We start from the raw sequence: 26,257 nt of genomic DNA, 5'->3' as shown, positions 1-26,257 counted from the left end.
CCCACCAGAAATGGCTTAATCTGAGAAGCGTGCGTATCGCTCATTAATCCTAATAGGAGATGAAGCACAGATGGACGTACAGCCCAAGTCTTTTCCTTTAAATTCACTGGGAGTTTTGCCATGAGCTTTAAGAAGAGAAAGATCCGACTCCCTGGCAAGACACATGGGCTCTGTAGTTTGCACTTTTCTCTGTTGAACTGCTTACAATTTTTTACTCAAAATTCTTTGTGCTGAACTTGACTGCTGTATTCCCTCTTTTTATTTGTAACACCGCCCAGTTTCTCCAACTGAATTCATTTCACAATAGCAGAAACTAATATGAGAAAAAAAGTAAAATACAAAGTGGCTCTAAGTTTTTTGCACATAGATTTTATGAGATTCCAGATTAGCACCCGTGGAATGTAGAGCACTCCCCATGGCAGAAAAGATCAATATCAATTTTCTCAGCCTGCTCCAGCATTGGACATTGTCTGTCAAACATGTCATCTCTTTTATGTGGTGTAACTGCCATGCAACTGGTGACATGTCACATTTAATTTTGAAAGAGGTGCCCAGGAACTGCTGGACAGACTAAGCCCACTAGGCAAGAGTAGATATCGTACATAAAGTGGTTCTTTCTTTCAGAACATGAAACCAACAAAATAAAAATCCACTAGCCTTTCTGTGAATCAAATCCACAGCCCTGCCTTACTGAGAGCATAACCTCAGGACATGACCCTGTTTTACAACCTAAACATATTGTGCAAGTTCAGCACTTATTTTGCTTCTCCGGTGGCTTCATGGATTTCCTATTTAGGCAGTATGGTTTATGGCAGACCTCTCACCTTTATTTCTTTGACGCTGGAGTTTCTGTTTACTGACCACTCTCTTATCTGTCTTCCAGAGGGAGCCATGTTACACATGGTCCAGTGGATAGATGAACCCTTGACAAAGTGCTTGGTGAGACTGGCTGGCCAGCTGAAACATACTGAGACATCCTTTCAAGCTGCCTCCATCATCCAGCACGTGATAGGTCATGGTAACTGTCACACAGCATTAACTGTGCTTTCAAATATATTTATGGCTATCTGGAGCGAAATAAGCCTTTTCCCAAAGAAGTTAACTGCCAAACAACCTTTAACATTCCTCCAGCATCCTTCACCTGGTCTCTACAATTTTATTAACGTAAAAAGCACCTACAGCCATCCTTGAAATACACATAAAACAGCGCTGACCACATGAGGAAACCCAGGGATAAAAAAGGACCAGATAAAAACCTGATTCAGGTGTTTGTTGCCTTCTTCAAGCACCACACCATTCTGCAGTGCTGGTCTGAAGCCAATTTGGAGGTCCTTAAAAACAACTTAAGTAGGAAGGTGAGAGAGCATAAAATACTCCTTACCAAGGGAAAGATGAGAACATATTTCAGACAAGAGGCATTGTTGCATCTTTCTGTTTGAGCCTCCTCCTCAGTATATTCAAGGTGATGGCATTCCCCACAAATAGGAGCAGAGGTTGGTAGAGACAATGACAAGTGAATGGTTGTGTTCCAAAATTTTAAGTCATCTCTGCTCCCTGACCAACAAAAGGAAAGCATCTTACTGAACCAAATGCTGCTGTTGTAATTTGAGACTAGATTAGCAGAAGTGAAGCGGCTTTTAAGAACATAGCCTATTTTTTTAAGTTTCAGTGAGAGAGAATGAAAAAAGCATTATTTTTGTCTTCAGAAAACAAATTACTCTATACCTAATATCATTGTCCCATGCAGCTGAGGGCCTTTAAGACTGGCAAAAAAACCAGTTCAGATAATTCTTGCCACATTCTCTAAAAAAGCGTGGTTAAGATTTTAATCCTCAGATGTGAGAGAAACTTAAGTCTAAAATTAGTCTCTTATTAGAGAAACCACAAAACCGTTTCAATTCTACCATCGAGGATTTGCAGAGTCTCAAGTGGTGAACAGAGCACAACAGCCTAACGGCTTCACGGGTGGGTTTGCATGACAAGTGGACCAGTCCGTAAGTTGACGTGCCCCTCACACAAAGACCAGCTTCCCAGCACCACACCCACCCAGCCTTTTGTTTACCTCAGGTATCAGCAATGCTGTTAGAGGCTGTAGCATGTGGAAGTCCTTTGCCATTCTTTGCAGTAACGTTGGTTGTAGCTGAAGGTAGATGAGTCATTAATGATCTTTATGTTTTACAAGAATCAGTTTTCAGTGTTTTAAAGGCTCCTACTGATCCCCTCTGGTTCTCCCATTTATGCAGAAAAAATGGTGCTTTTGCTGAAGCATCACATCGGGGAGATTCAGGCCTACCTCAAGAATTTTCTTGTCCACCAAGAGATCCGCTTTCAGCAGCTGGGCATCGCCACTTTCTGCAGACTGCAAGCAGGTACCTCCTTACTGCTGGGCAAGCCCCTCAGAGCTCAGTTGCTGCCTGCTCCTGTCAAAATTTGTAACAGAAATGACCAGCGCCACTCAGTTAAGCAAACAGAATAATCTCAAGGATAGCTCTTACCTGTTTTTAAGTAACTAAGAGTATCTTATGATAAAGGCAGGGAGTGAGTTTGTTTCCTTGGAGCACAAGTCTTACGAGGAGCAGATGGGGGAACTGGGGCTGTTTAACCTGGAGAAAAGGAGGCTGAGGGGAGACCTTATTGCTGTCTACAGCTACCTGAAAGGAGGTTGTAGCATGGAGGGTGTTGGTCTCTTCTCCCAAGTAACAAGTGATAGGACAAGAGGAAATGGCCTCAAAATGTGCCAGGTGAGGTTTAAATTGCATATTAGGAAAAAATTCTTCACGAAAATGGTTGTGAGGCAGTGGAACAGGCTGCCCAGGGAAGTGGTGGAATCACCATCCCTGGAGATGTTTAAAAGGCATTTAAACGAGGTTCTTAGGGACATGGTTTAGTGCTAGAGTTGATTAGGTTATGGTTGAACTCAATGATCCTGAGGGTCTGTTCCAACCAAAATGATTTTATGATTCTATAAAGGCTTTCTGATTAGCAGGGAAACAGGACTACAGGTACAGATGTTTTTATCTGATATAAGAATGTTTGACACTAGATGCAACCCAAAAACTTTTCAAATATGAATCTAGTTTATTTTCATAAAGGAAGCAAACAAGCAAATTGCATTATTAGCTATTAAAGTTAGCAATTCTCACATCTTTTTCATACTTTAAATTTTGTTCCTTGGGGGTTTTTTCCCCTCTTTTTTATCCTCTCCACGGTTTTGGGTAGAAGTTGCATACAGATGAGAGTTATAATATGGTAATAAATGTATATAGCATGTATCTTCACATATGCAGAGCCAGAGTCAAGACCCTGCTACATCATGATATGCATTTGTTGCATAAGGCTGAATTTGGCAAGTGAGCTTTAGACATCTGGATCAGGAGAACTTTGCAGCAAGCCATCTCTAATGGCCACAGGGATGAAAACTGAATTTGTATCTGCTTTGTGTGGTAGAAGAATATTGTTTTACTTTCGCTATACTTCACACTGTAATAAGACCCATCAACTACATCTAACCTGAAATATAAGCATTCTAAGCATCTGCATTAGAACACAAGGAAAAGCAGCAGGTTGCCTAACACTTATTTTTCTCTTCAGATCCAGAATTTGCCTTCGCATTCAGAAAAAGCCAAATGGCCAAACTCCTTGAGCAAGTCCGTCAGCAAACAGAAGAAACTCAAGAGCTCCTCAGGGCAGCTAATTACCATGAAGACAGTTAATATATAAGCCAGATGGCATATGAAAATTTACCAGATCCAAGAGCTTGAACTTTCAGAGAAGACAAGTCTTTTCATTGGTTCCTGTAGTTAAAGTTTTCCTGCTATTTGCAGTTTCATCACATAGAAGAGATGTTCTGATAACAAGAATCAGAGCAGGTCAAAAGACAATCCCTTAAACGCTTTGGCTGGCTGCTTACGTATGCTTGAGGACTACAGCTACATTCCTTCCAGTGGCTTGGAAAACACCTGTTACGCTTGGGTAATCATCTGTGCTTTGTTTTGGGTTTCCTCATTGCCCCCTCCAAAAAGCAAGTGCTGTATTCCTGAGGTTTTACTCCCAAAATAGGCTGATTCTGCTGAAGAGGCATCTCCCAAGTACGCAAGTTACTCCGCATTCATCTCTATTTTGTTTCTGTTCCGTGTCCCTTATTTCGGAGCACACTCCAGGGACTTGACTTTAGAAAATAACTGAATTAACATACAGTATAAAAGTTGCAAACAGGTTACTACAGGAAATAACTGCTGAGGGACAGCTGAAAGAAATTCTAAGAAATTCGTAAGAAACAAAAATGGAGCAATTGAGGCTGACCCTTGATACTCTGTAGGCACTCCTTTCCAGTAGAAAAGCAAAGGCACATTGAGGTAGGTAAATGCTGCAGAGAGCACATTTAGAATATAGCAGACACTGCAAAAGGTTTGGGTGGCAGTTGTCTGAATATAGGAATCTGTGTTCTGCAGATGACAAAGTATTTCCAAAGGTACTTACAAGAGGGAAAAAGCAAAGAAATCTTGCAAAATTAGGAATTGATCTTACATTTTTATATTGATGCATCATTTTAAAAGGAGTTAAAGAACAAAAGTAGTAGTAGTATGCTTAAATTCAAATAAATTTCTTACATATATACAGGATACTGAGCAATCTCACCTCTCTTCTCCAGAGGGTAAGAATCTCACAGACCTTTCAGCCAATCAAAATAGTATTTTTCAGGAAAAAAAAAAAGTAGCATAGAGCCTTGAAATTATGGAGCACTAGTTTTATAATGTAGGTTTTAATTTGTAAGAGAACAGTTATCTAATGATAATCTATTAGTTATTTAATTCCAATGTTGGTCAATACACTTGTTTTTAAATACAAGAATCCTGCTGGAACGCTGACATTTTGGAGCCACTCTTCTGGTGAACATCTGCTCACAGACAGCAAAGTTTCTTATGAAAACATTTCAGAAGAGTTTCCTGTCTTCTGAGGTGTTTCTGACCATGGTATAACTCTTACAAGCAAGTAGAGCTCTAGAGCTGCTACTACCTACAAACATGGCATAAAAGTGAGATTAAAAATAATAATTAAAAAAAAAACCCATCGTTCTGTCAACTAAGAGCTCAACAGTACATTTTACAGTGCCCAAAATCTAAGCTTAGTTTTGGTGCCTAGGCAAGGCATTTCTGTTAATGATGTGTTTAGTAACTGAAAGTTCTCTCCAATAGTAGTGTTAAAAAACCAACCAAACAAAAAACCCAAACAACAACAACAAACACACCAAAAAAGCAAACAAAAAAAAACCCCAAAAACAACAACAAAAACAAACACATATGCAAAAGCCACACTCAAAATCCTCTCTGCAGAACAGTAAAAATACCTGAAGAACAGGGCAGACAGAAACCAGATAAAGCGGTATGATATTTTCAATATTGATGTGTGATGGGAATTTTCTTTTGGGATCGCATGTCAAAGACCCATGTGCTCACCCATGGGCAGTTGAGTGTATTAAAACAGAGGACTACAAAGAGCTGAATCACACAGCTAGGAATAAAACCAGAAAAATCTCAAACTTCAGGCCACCTCCTTGGGTGCCTTTAGGCTATTTTCCAAAAAGAAAAATCAGTGCAATATTAAGCAACGACATTAGAATCTGCCTGTTTTTCTTAGGCATTTAATTACAAACATTACTTCAAGGTCTTAGCAAGAAGGAAAAAAATAAAGCATTCTTCATGAGGACCGAGGAGACAAAAGACATGTTTAACAGGCAAAGCAAATGAACAACCCAGTAGCTGTGATCTGCTGAACTAAACTCCCTGAGTGTCACCTCCCAAGCATTCCTGTTGCACTGTTAAGATGTGAGCAAGGAGCCAAGTCTTTCCCAAGCCCAGCTGAGCTGCTGTGCAAGGTCACTGCTCCCAGCCCTCAGAACAGCCGCCGGTCGCTGTAGAGTTGCTCCTTCTACCTGGCTGTGCAGTTAAGTGTTGCCTCTGATAACGCAAACAACAAAACCAGTTGCAATAGCAGGCAGAGGAGCTGACCTTCATTTGATACCATTTTTTTTTAATCACAAACAACATTCAAAGTATTTTTCCCTGCATTTAAATTAAGGACCTTAAACCAAGACTTAATTTCTGTCACTTTTCATTTTTCTAAGGTTCTTTTGATTCATACACCTAATTCCACTCCCAAATCCCTAGCTTTTAGCTTGTATGTCAGGTTCTTGAAAAGGAGAAAATTTTCTCAGATGAAGCAAACCTGGAATGAATACTATTTTATATATATATATATTTTTTTATTTTTTATTTTTTTTTACTGCAATCCTGTTAAAAAAACAAAACCAAAAAACAGGCACACACATGAGAAACAAAGCAGGCTCTTCATCTCTGTACTGCAAACATGGAAGCAAACATTCTGAAGTCTCACAAGAAACAGATCAGCAAAATTTATACCTGAGCCTATATGGATCAAGATCAACATAATATGAACCTGAGCCTAAGTGAATCCTCAGATTTAAAAGTGAAGCTAAACCTTACAGGCTATTTCTTCGCTCTGTTTCTAGCCATAAGTAAGCCTGTACTGATTCTAAATAAAGAGATTAAAGGAAACTTGAAGAAAAGTTTTAAGCAGACCAGGAGTAGCAGGAAGAATCTTTCCATCACAGATAAACATCTGCTTCAACTACGCAAGAAAGGGAAAATATAAATAAAAGTAAATATTTCAAACAAGTTTTATTTGGTACTTACATGCTATATATAGGTTTAAAGAAAAACTACATATTTTAGACACTTCAAAATATTGTGGCTATGTAGGCGGAAAACTAAAGAAAGCAAGAAAGGAACCCAATTCATTTCACTGTGTCACAAGCTACTATGGAAAGCATTCTGACTGAATGGATGTTTTTTCCCTTCCATATATATTCTGGCAGATGAAGTCTCTTTTCTGTTGCATTTCTGTTGATTTTATCCCATCTCCTGAATAAGATGAACACTTGGCAGTGGCAGAAAGCAATTTCTTCAAAAATTGTTCAGTTTTTGTCTCAAAGGATTTCTTCCACTGGCACAGGCTTTCTGCACAGCCTCCTACAGGCCCAGCTTGGTGCTTGTCAAAGGCAAGCGCAGGAATCTTCATGGTACATTCTCCGGTAGCACCAACCTCCATTTCCACTAGCCGAGATTTCAGTGAGCAATGCATCAAGCCCTGCTTGGTGCTTTGAACTCAAATACCAAGTGAGCTCTACCTGCAACAGCATTGTTTATCAAAGTACAAAAAGGTTCAAGAATTTACAGTTCTGCCCAATAGCAACCAAAGGCAAGGGATGGAACAATGACAGTAGAAATCAGCATCAAAGAGAAAGCAACCTCCATTGCTTTTCTTATCACTCAAGCTGTACTACTTCATAAAAATCACACACTACATGAAAAGCACAAACAGTGACCATTTTCCATTTGCTCTGAAACGAGCAAAACCAAAAAATTCCCGAACCAACCTACTTCATCATCCAAAAATCAAATATTTCGGGTTTCACAGAGTCTTCAGTAGTCCGATAAGGCAAAGGAAAATCTTCCATCATTGGGAACAGCAGCAATTTACAGGACTCCGAACAAGGTATTTCCTTGTGTGTGTGTGTGCACATGTGTGCGCATATGCGTACACATCTTTTATAGTATAGCGAACATGGATGTAACTAAAAGAAAAAATCAAGTTTGCAGTATCATTTTACCACATTTTTCTAATTTATTCAATGAAACAATTCATTTCTGCACTGAACAAAATTAATAAATACATAATCTAGGAGAACGATAGGTTTTCCTCTTGTCCATGAAAAAATAATCCTTTCAAATCATCACATTTTAAAACCTGCCTTGTGTTTTTAGAGAAAATGCGAGAAGATCATAGTGACATCTCAATTTACAGAATGTCCCTGTAGGAATTACATTTACAAGAACCTGATACAGAAGCCTATACTTTGCCCCCATAATTAGAGTTCTCTGCAATAATAGTTAAACCAACAGGTTTAAATAAAACACCCCATTAACTCTACTTGTAGAGCAATGAGGTATTTATTTTCAAGTATTAGAACCACGAAGTGTAAAAGATTCTTTGCCAACTTTACAATTATGCCATTCAAACCAACACCAACCTTTTTAAAAAAAAGAATCAGTCCCACCACCCAAATCAGCCCATTGTTTTCAGATTCCAGTGTCCTGTGTCTTAAGGAATGCAGGAATATCCATTTACTAACAGAAAAGCTCGTTGGAAAAAGCCATATTAAGTAATGCACGTGAAGCATGATTTTTCTAGTGATGAAAGCTATTAGAAAGGTGATCCAAATCTATTCCCATCATTTCTTCTGCTGGTTTTACTAAAGTCCTTCCAAAAAAGATACTCAAGAAATCTTTAAAAAACTGGAGAGAAAAAAATAAAACACTCCTTCATAGCATGGAAGAAATTCCACTGACTGCAGAGATGCTCATAATCACCTTTGGTTCTTCAGAGAAACAATCAGATCACTTCTACAACAGAATGTATCAAAAATGACAGGTCAGCAGAGTGGCAACGCTTACTTCAAAATGCAATGCATTTGTGCAATTATTTTACTGTAAGATGATTTGCCTTACATTTTTGAGCCACAGAAAAAGAAAAGAAAATGATAGCCAAATTTAGCTTGCTAAATTAGTATTTGCTTACTTAACACCCTTTAAAAGTTGTGATGTAATTCAGAAATATCTAGTGTGCTGCAAACTAGCCCTCAGTATTCATGTCAGCAAGAACTCGGCGTGGGAAGTACATCCCAAATTTTACAGAGAAAGTAGGTACCAGCTCCCCTTCTACATGTGCGTATGAGACGTTACACTTGCAGAAGCGGATGATGATTGCTGACCATAAGCTCAGAACAGCAGTTGTCACTGTTACTGATTCTGTTTGAAAGCACATGGCAAACGTTTTCAAACAACTGCGAATGGCAGAAAGTGCAGCATAACCAAGAACCCGCCTCAAAAAAAGGATAAGACCTCACCATAATTTGCACAGCACCTGTATGCACTTGGCATGCATGGCTTTACAAAGAGATATACTCCTTCCCCAATATTATGTGAGGTTTAAAAATGCTTAAATTAATTAACTTGTATCAATTAAGAGCTCTAGGTCCTCTGTCAATTACAATACAAACATTAATGAACCAAGGCAGACCTACCTGCTGTTTGATGTGTCTGAACACTGTCTACCTGAGGCAAAAGAGTCCCCTTATCTTCAAAGGCTAGAATTGGATTCAAAGGAATTTCGGGACTATTGCTTCCATCATTGTTCATGGCATCCAGCCGGGATGGTTTCGAACCAACAGGCAGGTTTATGATCTCTTCAAAGTTATCATTCTGCATAGACATTCCATTTTCATTGGCATTTTTCTCTGGATTTTGATTGCTGAAAGAGAACAGTAGGTATTTCCTCATATGCTTCATGTAGAAGAGAATCGTAGTCCCACTCGAAACAATATTACAAACTGACAAGTCTGCATTAATCTAGAGCATCCTTTCAGCCAGTAAAAACAAAACTATGCTTCTACCACAGCAGAAAAACTGTTTTTGCAGCCAAGTACTAAATAGGCCTTCCCTCAAACACAGCATAGTTGTTACACGTGGTTGCACGATACCCAGAACTACAAAGAGCTTTATGGACACTGTGCTGCTGAGAAGCAACTGCCCTGGGAAGCAATAATCAAACCCTGCAGCACCACCACTACTGTCTCGAGCCACCCACTTAACACAGTTTACAGCCTCTAACATCTTTTTCAGCTTTCATAACCTTTGCCATACTCTTATTGCAAATCAATGCAATTGCTCTTAAATAATATCATTGTCATTTTTGTTCTTTGGATCGCCGCCTGCCTCCAGTTTTGGAGCAGCCTCTTCTACCTGCCCCTCAGCCAGAGAAAGAGCTCCCTTACTAGCACAATTCTTTCAGTCCCTCCTCCCCTACAAGTTCTTAGGGTGTATTTCCAAGGCACTACCCCACTCTGCACTCCTCCTGCTTATCATGCCCAAGGCAAAAGAAACACCTCCCAGCATCCCCCATGTCAATCTACACTTGCTTTCTTTATCTTCCACTTGATAGAGACACCCTATGAGCAAACTCTTGTCTGTCTCCCCCAGTCAGGAGGGTACCAGCACAAACATCCTCTGGTTACACAGACTCTCCCAAAAACACATGATCATGTCTCACAGTCTTGTCCCTCCCCTCTCAACCCTTGTATTAGGTGCTGTATTGTCAAATCCTGCTGCCTTTGCAGACAGCAAATGCCGTCTCGCCAGAGGAGAGAAACTAAAGTGCCTCTTTAGTGAACAGCATGACCAATAATGGGACCACAAGATCCTCAAGAAAGAGCAAGTTCTCAACTGACACTCAAAAATCATGTGATCTTTCACAGGTGCTTCTTAAGGCCCTCAATAGTTAGATCCTGACAATGTTGGGTACCTGTTCACTATTCAGAACTCCCTGTTCAGGTTGTTTGGAAATGCCTCAGCCACAAAGGCTCAGATGCAATTTTCTAGATTGAAACTAGGCTATCACTTTCCTTGTTTCATTTCTAAGCAGGTGACTTTGTTTCACAGCCTAATTTTCTCCTGACAATATGTTTGCTAGTCTTAAAAACAAACAAAAAACCAACCAACCAACCCACCAAAACCCACACCAACAAAAATACAACCTGCTTGTAATTGACATATAAGTTATTTTCATTTGCTGGCTTCTTTGGGTGTGCAGCTCATCACAAATGATTACAGAACTATTTTAGAGTACTCTCCAAGAGACAGAAAATAATTATTGCTCTTTTGAAAGTGGCAACGCTTTATCCAAAGCCCTCATTTTCTGTGAGCACAACATGCTGGCTTTCCTATCAGCCTGCCTCATTTTTCAAACCATCACCAGTTCTTTTTCAGAAGAGCGCTCACCTTTTTCTCATCTGTGGATACATTGAACAAATTTCAAAGTGAAAAGTATGTTTGACTGCACTGAGTTTGCAAGCAGACACAGAAACCCTGACATCTGACTTGGAGAGGTCACAAGTCACATCACCCTTTTGTGCCAGAGATCCACATCTGTAAGCTGAGGAGCAGAATCTGTGAAATGCTTTAGGACTAATAAAACCTGCTTTATCATGTACAGTTACTAGGTTATTTATCACCATAAGGTATCCTATTACTTATTTCATTCCCATCTATTACCAATAACCTTACCAGAGCTACAATAACACAGCAACTTTGATGGATGGGGTAAGAAAAAGGGGGGCAAGAGAGCAACTGCTCATTCATACAAATTAGACAGCATAGCACTTCAACAAGCATTGGTAGAATGAAGCAGCCTCTTGCTTCTGCAAACAGATGTTAATGTTTCTATCTATTGATCAGCTAACTTCACAGAGAAACAGTTCTTCACATTTATTTGTCACTGCACTGCCAGTATTACATACTTAGACCAGATTTCACTGACTTGAAAGATGTCTTTGAGACAGGGGAGTCAATAAAATCAGAAAGGGGATACAAAAGAGGAAATCATGACTATGAATCTTCTGTATTTTATGCTATAAAATCTATATTATGCGCTATTTGCTCTACCAGATTACTAGGGGAATAACTTTGGAAGAAACAAAAGGAAAAACAGGACTGTGGAATTATTTCTAGTGGGCATCTTAGAGGCCATAAACTCAAAAGATTAGACAAATTCCTAGGAGATTGGTATAGCCTCCAGCTTCTGGTAATTAGCAGCTTAGGGACTACTGGAGCCTGTAGTTGCGTTTGGACCACAGTGCTCAGTAACCCTTCAGTGACCAGCAGATCTCCTGGTACTTCCCTTTTTTTCCCCTTTACAATCTCTCCCTGTGACTGCTACAGGCCATTAAAGCAAACCACACAACAAAGTAATGGATTTTTGACCTGATACAGCTGTTCTTAGTGTTTTAGCAATGCCTCAGCATCCAGCACACTAGAGATATCCCTTTCAGGTGTACAATATTGCAAGTCTGATTCTAAGACAAGGATAATTTTGGCATTCTAACATATTCCATAAGTGTGCTTGTAGCAAGACAGCTATGGAATTAAAACAAAAAAGTCAAAGCTACTCTGAGTGCATTTTCAAATGTAACAGTCTTGCAAGCATCTGAAGCAACTAAAAAACCTAGTATCTGTGCAGCTTCACATTTTGAATGCAACGCATTAATATTCACAAGACAGACTAGAGGAAGCTGAGAAAAGAGCAGCTAATTTAAGGAACTGCAACAGCCAAAAAGTTAAACACTACTGAAATTTATTTCTCATGTAGATAATTTTAGCCAAAACTCTGTGTGGACATAATCTGTATGTAAATAATTTGAAAAGAGTAAAGAAAAAAGACCAGAAATTTTATGTCTGTCTTTCTGATCACGCATCTGAAATCAACGGCAAATAAGAAAAAAAGATACTGATTTGGAAGCCTTTGGAAAGTGCCAAAATACTTCTGTGCCTGCTTTTCCTGATATGGAAGATAATGTCAATCGCTTTATTTATTGACATGATTTTAAAGATAGATATTAACAGCAAAATGAACCTCAGACTTTTGGATTATTTAAATAAAGAAGTGTTCATTTTTAATCCACTGAGACAATACCACTGAAATCAGCCAGGAATGAGGAGGCCTAAGGAAGGGAAGGCAGCACTAAAGAAAATTTGAAGTGGGCTGTCCCACAGACTGAGCAGTGAACACTACACAAGAATGTGAACCAAATAACATTCTTTTCCAGGACAAGATATTGATGCAATCACCTTGTCTAACTCTATATTTCTAAAAACTGGCAGAGAAAAAGGAATTACATTATAATAGCTATAAGGAAAATATTGTCAACATGAACCACTATACTGAAATAACTTTCTGAGAAGTAGCAGACAAGATCTAACTTGGGCAAAGAATTAGAAAGACAAGAAGCAAAAATCTGCAAGTGGGAGATGGATTAGGCAGCTGTGTTGGTTATCCGGCTCCAACTCCTATCACTGTGTTTCTTCCAGGATTCTACCATTCAGTAAAGCAAGAAAAAATAAGAATCTGGAAAACATCGTGTTGGAATCTTTTAAAATTTACAAAAAGTTTGAAAATACTTAAACATTATATCTTATTTTCAAACAACTTTTTGGTTTTTTAAATCCAAGCCCAGAATCTAGCTGGAAGTTAACATGCCACTAGTAATATTGTAGCCTCCATGAACCACCAAGTTTTCTTGGTAATTCTGATCATTCTGATAATGTATCATTCTGATACATTACTAACTGGAAAATTTCCATGGTATGCTCCATTTAAAAATGTATTTAGTGTTGCCTTTTCCATCGCACTGCACCCAGATGAGAAATGTCTTCATTTAAGTTCAATTGTGAGTCTTCTCCTCACAGACTTTGGTCAGACGTAAGCTCACTTTCCCCACCCCAATAATTCCCTATGCTTCATTAGCATTTGAGCATTAAATTGTGTAACTAAATATGCTTGAGAAGAAGATACTCAGAGGAAGCACAGGTGGCAAAATCAGAACCCTTGCAGCACCACTGAAAACTATGAACCACAAAAATCATGTTCATGTTCCAGCAACATCATTTTAACTCAGATAACTAAGAAAAGAGAAATTGGTTTTATCGATTGAGAATTCATGTAATATCTATTTGAGAACCTTCGGCACTAACATGGTAAAGCAGCTCAATTCACAAGCACGTATATCTGCTTTTTAATTTCACAATGCAAAGTGATTAAGCTTTAAGCCTAAAGAAAAGTGATTATTCTTCATTTGTTTAAAACATAGGAGGAGTAATACCAATAAAAATGTTGACAAACTGTTAGGTGGGATAGATAACAGCAAGAATCTATCATCTGCAACTTATTATTTATCAATAAAACTAATAATTGTTAACAATAGATATACAGTAAGTAATGCAGATCACAGAATTTTCTGTAGTGTTTATGAAGATTAATTGTCTTAGAAAGCTAATGAAGTCCAGTACAATGATATCTGCATTGCTGATCAAAAGCAGCAACAGAGAATGGTGAAGTATTTAAATCAATTGCTTTAACTCCACCAGAATTATTTCATTTTTTGTCAGTTGCATTGCATTCATGGCAGTGGAAGTAAACATGCTATTTCCAACTGAATCACAGCCACAGAGCTGACACAGGATAGATGACATGATGTGGAAGTTGCCCAGCACGGTCAGCAGCTGGGCAACTTCTTACTACCCCCTCCAGAAGAGCACTCCTGATCTTCACACAGACCTCTAGTGGCCTCTTCCAGGGCACCTTCTTTCAACACTGCTGCTGCAAGGGACAGAACATTTGCAGTGTGTGGGGAGTGACCCCCAAATACAGGCATTCTGACCCCCAGCAGAGGTACCTGGGGTTTGGTGGCTGAACACCAACCACCAGTCCTGTTCAAAGACACACATTCAGGCCAGATCCAGTGTTGTACAGAACAGACACACTGACACTTACACTTCTTCTGGCCTGGACCCAGTGAAACTTCCCACACTTCCTACAACATAAGAGGAGAACAAGACCGGCTGTTGCTCTAGTCCTGAGGACAACTCCTTTCCTTCACCCTCTCCTCTTGACCACACACGCACCTGCCACAAGTCCCCAAGGCAAAGCCCTTTTTGAGTTCTGGTCAAAAATCTGAGCTATCTTGCCATTAAAAAATGCTCAAGTCTCTTCCAGACAAAAGCTAAATCTTCCTTGGGGCTGGAGTGAGGTTGTCACACAGGAGACCATCTCCACCTGTTGCTGTTGTGTGTGTGCTACAATATCAGGTACATCTAGATGCCAGAAAACCACAGCACATGAGATGCAGTACCAGTGGTGGTATACCTGCTGCTTTTATCATGTCATAAAATCCATGCCACTTTATATTCCCTACAGCAGTTTTGAGCTCAGCTGCCACTGTGGTGCTACGAAGCACTCCAGCCTTTGCTTTCCCAGTCAGTGTAGATATGTTTTTAAAACCTCCACACCCTGACTTGGTGCACGAGTTTCCCCTTATACACATAGCCTACTTTAGTCGCTGTTCTTCAGTCTCATTTGTGTTCATTCTTCACGTCGGCCACTCTGAGGTTCCTTTCACATGGGTTATAGTGCTACAGGACAGCATTCGTTAGCATGGCACATCTAATATTATGAACATCAAGGTGCATATAAGGCTGGGAGTGATTAACATTTAATAGCTGCCTGAGACAATTATGAGGCAGCTCTGTGCAGCTCATCCAATGCAGCTCAGTGTCACTGACAGAACTTATCCCAGCAGGACCATCCATGTCAGCATGACTGCAGGCTAAGATCCCCCAGGCATATGGAGGGACTGAGAGGGGGCAAATTCCTCCTTCAATTAGTGCCAATCACACCCTGAAGCATACCACCCCATCACAGGCTCTGTGATGCCATGCATATTCTGGCACTTCCTGCATAAAACATGAAAGGACTGAGGGATTATTCGGCTTTCTGCATTGCTGAAATTGAAATAACTGACAGCTCATGCTTATGTAACAGATTTCACTCAATTCAAAACCAGGGTTTCAAGCATTTCAACGGTTTCTCAAAGTCTGAGTGACTTGCTTCATGGCTACAGAGGGCTCCTCATGTTAAATATTTTCCTCTCCAAATTCTCCTTATAGGGGACAAAGTTGTTTGGTTTTTTTAAATGCAAAGTCAAAATGAGTAGTTCTGTATCTCACATGAGGGACTTCTGCTTCATAAGCAAAACTTGCTAATGCTTCAAGTAGTTCAGAAACTGAAACATCTGGGCTGAAAGCATAGTATTTATTATTCCAATCAAGAAAACTTGCACTGCAAATCTAGAGTGGTTTTTATGAAGGTTAATTCATGGAAAGGAACTGAAGAAGTTTGCCCTTAGATTTCGATTTATGTAATAATAATAATTGCTAGCAAACACCACATTGTACCAAACACTATAAAGAATGTGCTGTATTTTCACAAAATTCCTTCCTATCAGTTAGTAAAAACAGGTTACTGCTAAGAGAAAGATGATAAACGTTCTTTTCTGTACACCAGAAAAGATAAACAGGAAACATAGCAGATTGAACAGCTGTCTCTTATTTAGTCAATGAATACACAGATCTGAAAATAATCTGTTACTCTAGTAACCCTCATACTCCAAATACCCTCCAATACTTATCAGTGTTCTTACCTGTCCACATTTACGGTGGGTTGATGTGAAACAATCACGCGTGTGCAGGTGACGGGTTTCCCATTGTGCGAAGATTGCGCTGTGTGCTGAAGCTGAGGTGCAACTGCAGGTTCCAAGGGAGATGCAGGACTGGTTATGACTAGAGAGAAGAAACAGGTGTTCATAAAACCAAGCAACATCATCTACCTGCAGATTAGGATACAACATTTCCTACAAAAGACAGCACAGTCAAGGTAAGCTACAGCTTTAAAAAAAAAAATAGAGTTCCCACCTCCCCAAAAAAAAGTTCCCAAACTTTTTTTTTCCACCTAAGACAATATGTAAACAAGTAAGTTCCAAACATGCATAGTGAAATATGTGACAAAAGGTTTCCTGGAAGTGCTAATTATAGCATTCACTTCAAACATTAAAAAAAAAAAAGGCAATACAGACAGCCAGTGCTGTTATTTGTCCTCTGTGTTACTCAAACACAAAAGAGAAATAAAGATTAATGTCATTTAATATGTGACACTACAATAGGGTAAGCCACTTGATAGCTTGACTTCTGTGTCTTTAAATACTTCTAATTCATACTCAGTGATTGTTGAATATGAGCTACATTTTCTTTTGCTTCCTTCATAGCAAGTATGAAAATCTTATATAAAACTTTACCTAAAATGAACTGAAGGGGGAAAAAAAAAAAGATAAGAGGGAACAGAAGGGAAGACTGAAAGTGTGGGTGTGACAGGGAGACTCTCAGCTTTTGCAGGAGCTGAGTTTTGAAAGGAATAGAAATTAAGACCAAGTGAATAAGGCAGCAGGTGTGGAAGACAGAAATCACAGGGAGATGTTTGTATAATGAACAGTTTGTTTTCATGACCAAGATGAAACAGCCCTTTAAGAAAGGGGAACGAGTCTGCAACAACCACGTCTGTAATACTGCGTAAAAGAAACTACAGAATCAGTTTCTTTTGTGATCAGAATCAGAAAAGTATTTGTTTATTTTCACTTTATAAATAAACTGGGTAAGCAACTCCCTCTCCTTAAACACCAATGTGACTAAGCCACCAAAACAGCTGAGTCATTTAGTAATGGCTAACTACCTGTACAGAAAGGCTGAATAAATAATGTTTGCTAAGACTTCAGTTATACTCTCATGGGTTTTGTTACTGCAATTAGTGTGCCAAGTTTCTGAACTGTATCTCAAATCATTGTGCTTCGTAGATGTTTATTCACCTGTTTTGCTCAGAGCACAGTTAAACACAATACCTGCTTCTCCAGGAATATTTGTCTTTGATATATGTCCGTTTTGCTGGTCATTTGGTTTCTACAAAGGAAGCACAGTTTTGTAAATTAAAAATGGCACTGAAGAAGTGAAACATGCCCAATATTTACACATGTTAAGAAGCAGCACTGACCTTATCTACAGCTTCTACACGCCTAGTTCTCTTCATGATCTCCTCAAGCCTCTACAATGAAATGTAAACGGGTAGAATAATGTTTGTTGGTGTTAGTTTAAATACATCTCTCCCAAACCACAACTGCTTGACATTTATCAGTTGCATCTGTTTATTGCAAAAAGATGAATTATTTACAATTGTTGGCAACATTCCCTTCACTTTCAGATCAGGCTACAAAGATGCGGACTGCAGCTTTTCTGAGGGCACATTTGTATCATGGGCAACTTTCTACAGTTGAGGTGGAAGAAAACTGCTAAGGCAAAACCAATTATAGTTTCTCTGCATGTACTGAGTTACCTTCTTCCTTTCCAAGCGCTCTTGCTCTTCTCTTTGGAAATGCTTTTCACGTTCTAATCGAACCCGCTCTGCCTCTTCACGTAGGCGAGCTTCCTCTTCTTTCTGAGTAAATGGTAAAAAAAGACAAATGAGAAAGAATTTACTACTTCAGGACAGATTTACACTGATATCTGCTTAACTGTGCATACCTACAACATCCTGAAAAGACAGTTTTGAGGCTTACACGTCACCAACAACCTTTTCAGACTGAACTGCACATTTTTTTCATTATTCTCCATCTTTTATATAGCATTAAGAGATGTATAACTAAACAAGGGACATCATATTTGTTTCTGTACCTGTTCTTGGACGTGTCCCTGAAAGTGCACCAGATGACAAATAAGGAATACATCTCCTAACCTTCACCATTAAAACAACAGCCAGGAAAGTATTAAAGAGGTTCATGTTTTGAGTGGTGGATGCTTTACAGAGTCAAACAAAAGCAGTAGAATGGTTTCTTTGGCTAGAATTATCACTTAATGAGACCAAGGACAAACAGCCACAGGTACATTTGCACAAGCTTTCCATTCCTGTTTTTTTTTTTTAAATTAAATGTAAAGCTTCTCTGGAATATACTGTAGAGAGGCCTTGCTCCCTGACAGTCACAATGTTATGTGATAGAAATACTATAACAACTTATTTGTTACAACTGTAGCTTCCAAAAAATACTTGGCCATTTGTTATCTCCAAGTGCTAAACTGGTGATGTACCTCAGCTTAGCATTTCAAAGAAAGCAGCATACATCTTCTGAAAAAGAACAATGCAGTTTCCAAGCTATTTTCACTAACACAATCCTTTAAGCATTTATTTTCAGCAGCATACATTTAATTACATACCAGAAGAAAAAAAATGTCTATGAGGCAGACTGCAGTGCTGAATTTTGCAGGCGAGAAAGTGCATGTAAAAAGAGTACGTGCAAGATGAATCCTATCCAAAATGCTTACCACAGCCTCTCCTGAAGTCAGTAAACCAACACTATGCCCAGCAAAAATGGGAGTACATGAAAAAATTGTATTTTGATGTATTTACTGTTATATCTTTCGAGTAGCTACTCCAATTTCAGGAGGACTGCATCATGTAAAGCTTCTCCTTGGCGTGATTAAAGCGATCAAAACCGACACCTTCCCACTAGCCACACATAAAAGCAATACTGGACATAAGATTAGAACTCAGTGCTATGTCTCCAACACTCTAAGTAGTTTGTCACCTTGGCATCTAGACTTTCTATGACTGTGAGGACAAAGAGTTCTCTGCTATAACACTAGTCATCCAAAAGCCCCAATACAACTCTATTGATTTTTTTCATCACAATTTATGAAGAGAAGGAAAAGATTTGTTCTAAATAATTGAATTCCACAGGGAAAAACGACAAAACAACTCTGTGCGACATGTCTTTGTCAAGAAGAAATATCTTTACTCTTTGAACCACTCTATGGAATGAACACTACCCCAAACCTATTCACTTTATCTGTAGCACTTGAATTTTAGATATCCCCCTTATCTAGGTGCTGCACAGGAGATGTTCTTTAATACACTTTGCTGCCCACCAGACTGGCACAGAAATCCTGGGAGATGACCATACTTGTTTCTGAATGCGCTCCATCTCTTCTTTCTCCTTCTGTTCTCTCTCTTCTGCCTGTCGGCGCAGCCGTTCTTCCTTCTCCCGCTCCTCCTCTGCATCCTTTCGTTTTTTCTCTGCTTCCTGTCTGCGAGCTTCTTCCTCCTCTCGGCGAGCTCTTTCTTCAGCTATCCGCTGTGATAGCTCTTCCTTCTTTTGCCTGCAATCATGAAACAAACATAGGAAATATTACACACAAAAAAAGGCGGGGGAGGGAAAAAAACCAAACCACCAGACTCCTGACCCATGACACCAGCACTGCAGAGCAGCTGCATGGAGGCTGCACTGCTGCCTCATTCATAAGTTGTCTGTTTTGCTTCCAACAGAGCACAAAGGCAAAGCCCCACGGAACACAAAAACTTTGCAAGGCAATACCAATACTTCTCTGGCTTCCACTGATCTACGACTTGTGTACTTTCTGAATCAGAAACAATATAATTGACTTTAATACATCTTGACAAATACTTCTGTCCTGGTTTTGTTAAAAAACAAGTTTCTCTTTTAGTGAATTTGCCTGTCAGCTAAAGCCTTCATATTAGCTGCATTTTCCTGGAGAACCAGACACATGTTTTGGTAAACCTAGCAATGGAATGCAAACTTATTGATAAGCACGGATGGACATCTCGCGAGAGGGGCAACGAGAAACCGGTGACCGAGAGACTGACCAACGGTGTATAACATGCCATTCACGTGAATACTTCATATAAAAGTGGGAGATCACGAGGATCTCGTCCCTTTTGCCTTTTTCCTTTTCCCTTCTGCTTATGGCCAACATTAGGAGAGGACCTGGTTGTCCCTGCGAACTGAGGCCTAGTGAGAGGCTGAATCCAGCTCCGGTTGGCTACAGAGTCTAATCCAGGACTTTGGGTGCTGGCTCTGCAGTTGCTGAGACTTTCAAGATTGGTTTTGTATATTTTGTATTATTTTCTCTATTCTTATTAGTAGCATTAGTAAAACATCTTTAATTTTTCCAACTCTCTTCTCTCTGTCCTTCTTTCCCTCCAGATCGCCTGTCCTGAGTGGGAAGGGGGGAGAGGGAGGGGCAAAAGGGGGAAGTGGGGAGGAGAGGAGGTTAACAATACATCTGCCAGGGTTTGATTGTCACCCCCGCAATCTTAACCCTCGACAACTTCTTTCTGGAATTTCATTTAATCATCTTTTGAAAGAGTATATACTTCGGCACCCATTTTATCCTGTGTCAATGGCTGCTGAATCTGAAAAAAAAAATTCTGCTGATTTTTGAATGCTACCTCCCAACCTCACTTAATGGCCCCTCATCATTGTATTATGGGAGTAAACAACTTTTCCCTTTCACCTTTGATATTGCCCAAATTATTAGAACTTTGTAGCTTATAATATCCCCACTCAGAAGTAGAGAGCAGATGGTCTTCTCAGCTGATGAATCCTCACCTGTTTGGTAGGTGTTCATATGGGAGCTGCTCTATACTTGTGATTTTCCTTGATGTCTGTCTGAACTTATTTTGCTAGTTTTACTATCTCAAAAAGATAAAACTTAGCATTGAAGATATGGATTCACCTCAGATAGTTCAGAATTAAGGTTTCGTTTTGTTCTCCTTTTCTAGCAACTCATACCAGTTCATTTATTTTTGTCGACCATGGCTCACCTGATACTTCCATGTACATAACTCCAAACAAGATCTCTTCCCTCAGAAATAATTGGCCCAGAGTTAAGTTAGGACTATCTCCTTATACGCATTCCTTTATGCATAGCAGTATTGAAACTCAACTTCCATTTTGTGTCTCAGCAACATAAGGTTCATCTGAAGCTCTTCACAACTTCTTTATCTCACTAAAGACCAGCATTACCTCACTGACCACAACTCCTTTCAAGTTCATTTATGAAGGCACTGAACAGAAGCTGAAAACTCCTTTCACTGTGAAAACTGATTATTCTTTACCTTTTGTTTTCCATCTTTCAGCCTTAGTATTTATTCTCTATATTACTCCTATGCCACAGCAGCTTGTTTTCTTCAAAACTCCTTTTGAGAGGGGCCATGCTGTGAGCCTTGTGGCAAGCCAGGCTATTCTAACTGGCTCTGCCTTGTTCCTGTGTTCAGTGATGATGTTAAAAAACTCCAACAAATTCCAGAGGCATGGCATCCCTCTGAGAAGGGGTTCAACTCATGTTACTGCCACAGTTGTAAGCATCCAGATAGTATTCTACTAGAAAAGTGAGGTGCAACATCAATTACTCGCCAAAACTGTTGGGGATCTTGATTTTAAATGAGAAAAAGAGTTTTAAGTAACAGCTGTTGGAGAGCTACACAGCACCCATGGTAGAGATCTTACAATTTCAAGTAAGCAACATTGTCCCAATCACAAAGTTGAAAACAGCCGTGCGTAGTTCCCTAGCTGGAATAAACAAGTATAGCTTTGGAAATCTCTGAGGAAACAAAGAATCACTACAGCAAGTATCTCCTTTCTCATCCTGTTTTCAAAGCATTATTAAGATAAGTTTTAACATTACAGATCTGTTTAGGCATAAGTTGTACCTACGAAAAACCCCAACAGGACAATTTGGTTTTGGGGAGGAATTTGTGCCTCCTGCACTTCAATACTATGATTTACATACCACAATAAAACAACAGAATACACACAATAGGCTGCTAGGAGGCTGCTGAAAACATCTCTTTTCCACTCCAGAGGTCTAGAATCACCTTTCAAGCTCTTCTCTCTCCCTCCTTTCTTGCTCCTCCCGCTCCCGCTGCTCACGGGCAAGGCGCCTCTTCTCAGTCAGCAGCCTCGTTGCTTCTTCGGGGTCAGTTGTACCTGCAGAGGTCTTTGGGGGGACTGGGGGTGAGGAAATAGCTGGAGGAGCAGGAGGCAGGGATGGGCTGGCTGCTGAAACAGATGGGAAAAGTAATTTGTACAGACACAGTAGCCAAGATGACACTCTCTTACAAGGAATAGAAAATAGTTTCAAATACTCTATAAAATATATTCAAGCTTGCATAGTTTTATCAATGATTCAGAAGAAGAACACATTTCTAGATGCTATAGGTTCATGTTCCTTAAGGGAATTTCATTTTTACAGGATACATGAAAGCAGCCGCAGCTGAAAAGTTAAGCCAACCCAAACCATCATAAATTTTGCAGTTACTCCAACCTGAGGCAACTCATGGGACCAGAACACAACCTCTTAACCAGCCTTGCCACTACTGGTGAACTATGACTTACGTTCAGATCTTCATAGTGTCTTCAGGTAAGTTCTTTATTCAGGGCCAGATTTGGCCACCTGGTAGAGAACTTGTTGCAGGTTTTTCTCAAGTAAAACAGTAGTTCACATTTCTGTAAGTTTGCCTCGCACTCTCTAGCACAGGTACAGAGCACCTCAACTGTGCTTGTTCTCTAGAGGCCAGGGACCATCACCAACAAACAAGTTAAGTGAAAGCAGCATTCCCAAGGTAATCATATTTGGTAACAGAGACAAACGTGGATAGGGAAGACTTTGAAATGCCAATGGAACCAGATTCCAATTTGGGAAGACACATTTAAAATAAGCCATCAGAAACATCCAGGAGGTAATTTTAAATTTACGTTTCTAACCAACCTCTGGGATGTTACAGCATTTTCCACACCTCACTAACAACTTCCAAGAGGGGTTTCCTCCCTGATTCACCCTCCTACGCCTTGTGTATACAAATACAAATTCAGCTGCTTTCTCTGCGCTGAACACCCACATCTCCTGACCTCTCTGCTCTCTTCTTCTATAAAGGAAAAACTATGCAGGTCTTTCTACAGCTGCCTAAGGGCTTTCACCTTGAATTCAAATGATACATGTACACCAGTAATTTAAAGAGTGCCAGGTCCTGTTGTCTCACCCTAGGCTGAATGGGCATAGTTCAGGCTCAGCCAGAACACTTTACTCTCACATTACAAAACAGGTATTCAGTCCACCCCAAGGGGACAGTCCAGGCCTGGGCTAACCTCCAAGAGCTCAAAAAACTCTGGAATGGTCAAACATAAAAAGGTAAGTAATTTAATCACTGTAAAGCTTGGGAGCCCTTTAGAGCTACACTCTTAGTGGCCTTGGGGACAGAAAGTAAGAAAATGTGGGGCTGCAGTAACAGCCTGGATCAGAAACATACGAGAGAACCTCTGTAATAGTTAAACAGTATAAATTACAGCATTCCTGCACCTTAGCCCTTTGTAATTTACTAACATGGATCAAGGCAGGGCTGTCACTCCTGAAGCAACTAGAGCTTTGTACTGCTTGGGGCTCACTTCTTGCCTCAGGTGCTGAACCTGGCAGAGTAACAAGTAGCCTGTTGAACGCACACCTGCCCCACTGTCAGAAAAGATGACAACAGCTTGCACAGGCACACCCAAAATACCTTTAAAACTGCACTGGTATTAGTAAAGTCATGTGAGATTTGCCTGCACAAGCTTGAAAACCTCCATCAGTGATCACTACCTGCTGATCTCCTGGCTCCTGTGACCACACAGCCAGTGGGTAGCGGAGCTGGAGAGGTTACTGGCAGAAATCAACTACGTTACTCTGCAATGCAGACCTAGGAGAATTAGCAATGTGCGTGTAGCCCCAAATGCTGCACTTGTCCCTCTCTAGATTCTTGCATTCAAGCAGTGGCTAAGCTTTGGCACTTTGGGCCTTCATCAGCATACACAGCCTGTCCTCTAACCTCACATGTAAAATGTTTAGTGCGAAGTCTCAGTCTCTGGTCCCAGGGATCATTTCCTCTGGCTTCAGTAAAAGACATCCAGTTTGAAGTGCTGCTCACCGTTTTGACTACAGTATCCTTCCCTTTTGCCCTACTCTACTACTTGTTTCTTTGCTACGAATACAAAATACTTCGCTTTTGCATCTTTATCACACATAACCTGTCTCCATACTAAGTGACCTTGTCACAAACTCCAATATTGACTGAATCTGCAATGAGGTTGAACCTCTCTTCCTCCTGAGCTAAACTGTCAAACAAACATGACCACGTTTTGCTGGTCTGCACCTTGTACTGGTGAACTACAACTTGTAAACATTTGCAAAGTTATCTCAGCAGTATCCCTGAAACCCTTTTAAAAGGAAGCTTTTTCCTTAAAAGAAAGCAGGCAAAAGGTTATCAGAAAAGCACTGAAAACTCATGCTAACATAGCAATTATCTCTTATCTTCTTTACCTGCCCACAGCCAACAGATGCATCCATTCATTATTGTACATCTCTAGCCTGGGTAGCAGACGGGAACTACTGTAATATAACTTATCAGAACAAAATAAATCAATTCACATCAGGTTGTCTTGCAGAAGAACAACGCTAAACTACATGTCTTGCAGTTAAATGCAGGATTATTAATATTTAAAACTATTTTCTGAAGGACAATCACAGGGGAATCTCTGAATTTTAAATTCAGAATCCTAAGTAATCCATGCTGGGAATCCCAGTGGCCACAATGGTCATTCTATCCCATCAGCAAGGCAGTTTATGCCATATTTACAACTGACTCAAATGTCTGCTAGAATGAACCTACATTCTTCATTTTCAGATTTACCTTTTGTCTGTCCTACACTTCATGATAATTATTTTGTGTGCACATCCTTTTCTGCTTTTCAGAGTTGGTATGGTTTGGTGTAGGGTTTTTTGTTTGTTGGTGGGGATTTTTTGTTTGTTTATTTGGGTTTTTTTGGGGTTGGTTGGCTTGTTTTGTGTTTTATTTTTGTTTTGTTCTTTGTGTTTTGGTTTGGTTTTGTTTTTTTAACTCATTTTCCCTGAAAAATTCTCCTACTCCTCTTTACTCTTCTCCTTAGTTCTCCTCTGCATTTCACTTTTTCCTGCTAATCTCTCCCATTATGTGGTACTCTTGCAATATTATAGATAAACTGGTAGTGGTGTCAGCATAACTGTACTGAGTGTCTAGCAGAGCCAGATATTCTCACTGCTCACACTAGCTTATGCAATGGCTTCCTGTACCATAAGTCTTCAGATGATGATTATTCTACTTCAACAATTCAAAAAGCAGCCATGTTGTGATGCAAGGGACAAAATCCCTGTCCAAAAGGGCAGACAATAGGGCTGTGAAGCCACACTGTGTGAGGCAGGTCTGGATGTTGTTTTGACTGTTAAAAACAGGAGGGCTTCAATCCGTTTACACTTTCGTCATAATGAACGTACACCTGCAGGAATGTTCTGAAGAATTTAGACCACCATTTGATAGAAAACTACCAAAAGATATATTGTTTCAGAGAAAGGGAGGGAAGAACATAAGAGACCTTCAGACATTCCTTAACCTAAAGGAGGGTCTCTCCTTACCTTGAGCAAGCTCTGCCTGGACAGTGAGCTCTTCCTGACTTTCAGATTGTCCGGCACCTGCTGAAGTTCGTTTACTCTCTTCTGTCCTCTCCTCATTGGCCTTTTCAGCCTCCTTTTCTGGTCTGTTCTTCTCACCCTCTGGTTTGGCCTCTTTTTTGACTGGCCGAATGTTGCCAGGGGAAGGAGGACGTGCCTGAGCAGACGGAGCTTTGGAAGAACCAGGTGGGGAAGTTATCTGCCTGGGTGTGCCAGGCAAAAAAGGCAAAGACTTGGATGCGTGCCTGTGTAACCAAAGAGTGACAATCACAATCAGACACACTGTGCTGTACACCACCTACATATCACTCCTACAACTATAATAGCTAAAAATTTAAAACCATGTCTCTTTCTCTGCTAGCAAGCAGAACTTTTAGAGC

At 40.0% G+C, this 26,257-nt stretch overlaps 2 protein-coding genes across 10 annotated transcripts in view; one reads left to right on the top strand and one right to left on the bottom strand.

Annotated features, from left to right (window-relative positions):
* Positions 1 to 5,066, top strand: part of LOC136100150 (uncharacterized) — a 31,396-nt gene extending 26,330 nt beyond the window's left edge. For both annotated transcript variants that reach the window (XM_065834991.2, XM_065834990.2), the window contains exons 12-14: positions 884 to 1,018; positions 2,244 to 2,369; positions 3,592 to 5,066. In XM_065834991.2, the coding sequence (XP_065691063.2) occupies positions 884 to 1,018; positions 2,244 to 2,369; positions 3,592 to 3,713 (383 nt within the window). In that variant the 3' untranslated portion in view covers positions 3,714 to 5,066. The remainder of the gene's footprint in view (positions 1 to 883; positions 1,019 to 2,243; positions 2,370 to 3,591) is intronic.
* A 1,607-nt stretch (positions 5,067 to 6,673) lies between these two features.
* MAP7 (microtubule associated protein 7) overlaps positions 6,674 to 26,257 on the bottom strand; it is a 118,967-nt gene continuing 99,383 nt past the window's right edge. For 7 of the 8 annotated variants that reach the window (XM_071806503.1, XM_071806507.1, XM_071806500.1 and 4 more), the window contains 9 exons: positions 25,842 to 26,122; positions 22,240 to 22,423; positions 19,526 to 19,721; positions 17,905 to 18,006; positions 17,566 to 17,616; positions 17,417 to 17,474; positions 16,169 to 16,307; positions 9,164 to 9,390; positions 6,674 to 8,483 (listed from right to left, as the gene is read on the bottom strand). In XM_071806503.1, the coding sequence (XP_071662604.1) occupies positions 8,473 to 8,483; positions 9,164 to 9,390; positions 16,169 to 16,307; positions 17,417 to 17,474; positions 17,566 to 17,616; positions 17,905 to 18,006; positions 19,526 to 19,721; positions 22,240 to 22,423; positions 25,842 to 26,122 (1,249 nt within the window). In that variant the 3' untranslated portion in view covers positions 6,674 to 8,472. The remainder of the gene's footprint in view (positions 8,484 to 9,163; positions 9,391 to 16,168; positions 16,308 to 17,416; positions 17,475 to 17,565; positions 17,617 to 17,904; positions 18,007 to 19,525; positions 19,722 to 22,239; positions 22,424 to 25,841; positions 26,123 to 26,257) is intronic. The other variant, XM_071806501.1, reaches the window with a different exon arrangement.

Source organism: Patagioenas fasciata, chromosome 3 (genome assembly GCF_037038585.1).
Source record: "Patagioenas fasciata isolate bPatFas1 chromosome 3, bPatFas1.hap1, whole genome shotgun sequence".
NCBI lineage: Eukaryota > Metazoa > Chordata > Aves > Columbiformes > Columbidae > Patagioenas > Patagioenas fasciata.
Note: the sequence above shows the minus strand (reverse complement) of the source record. Positions and strands in the feature narration are given on the sequence as shown.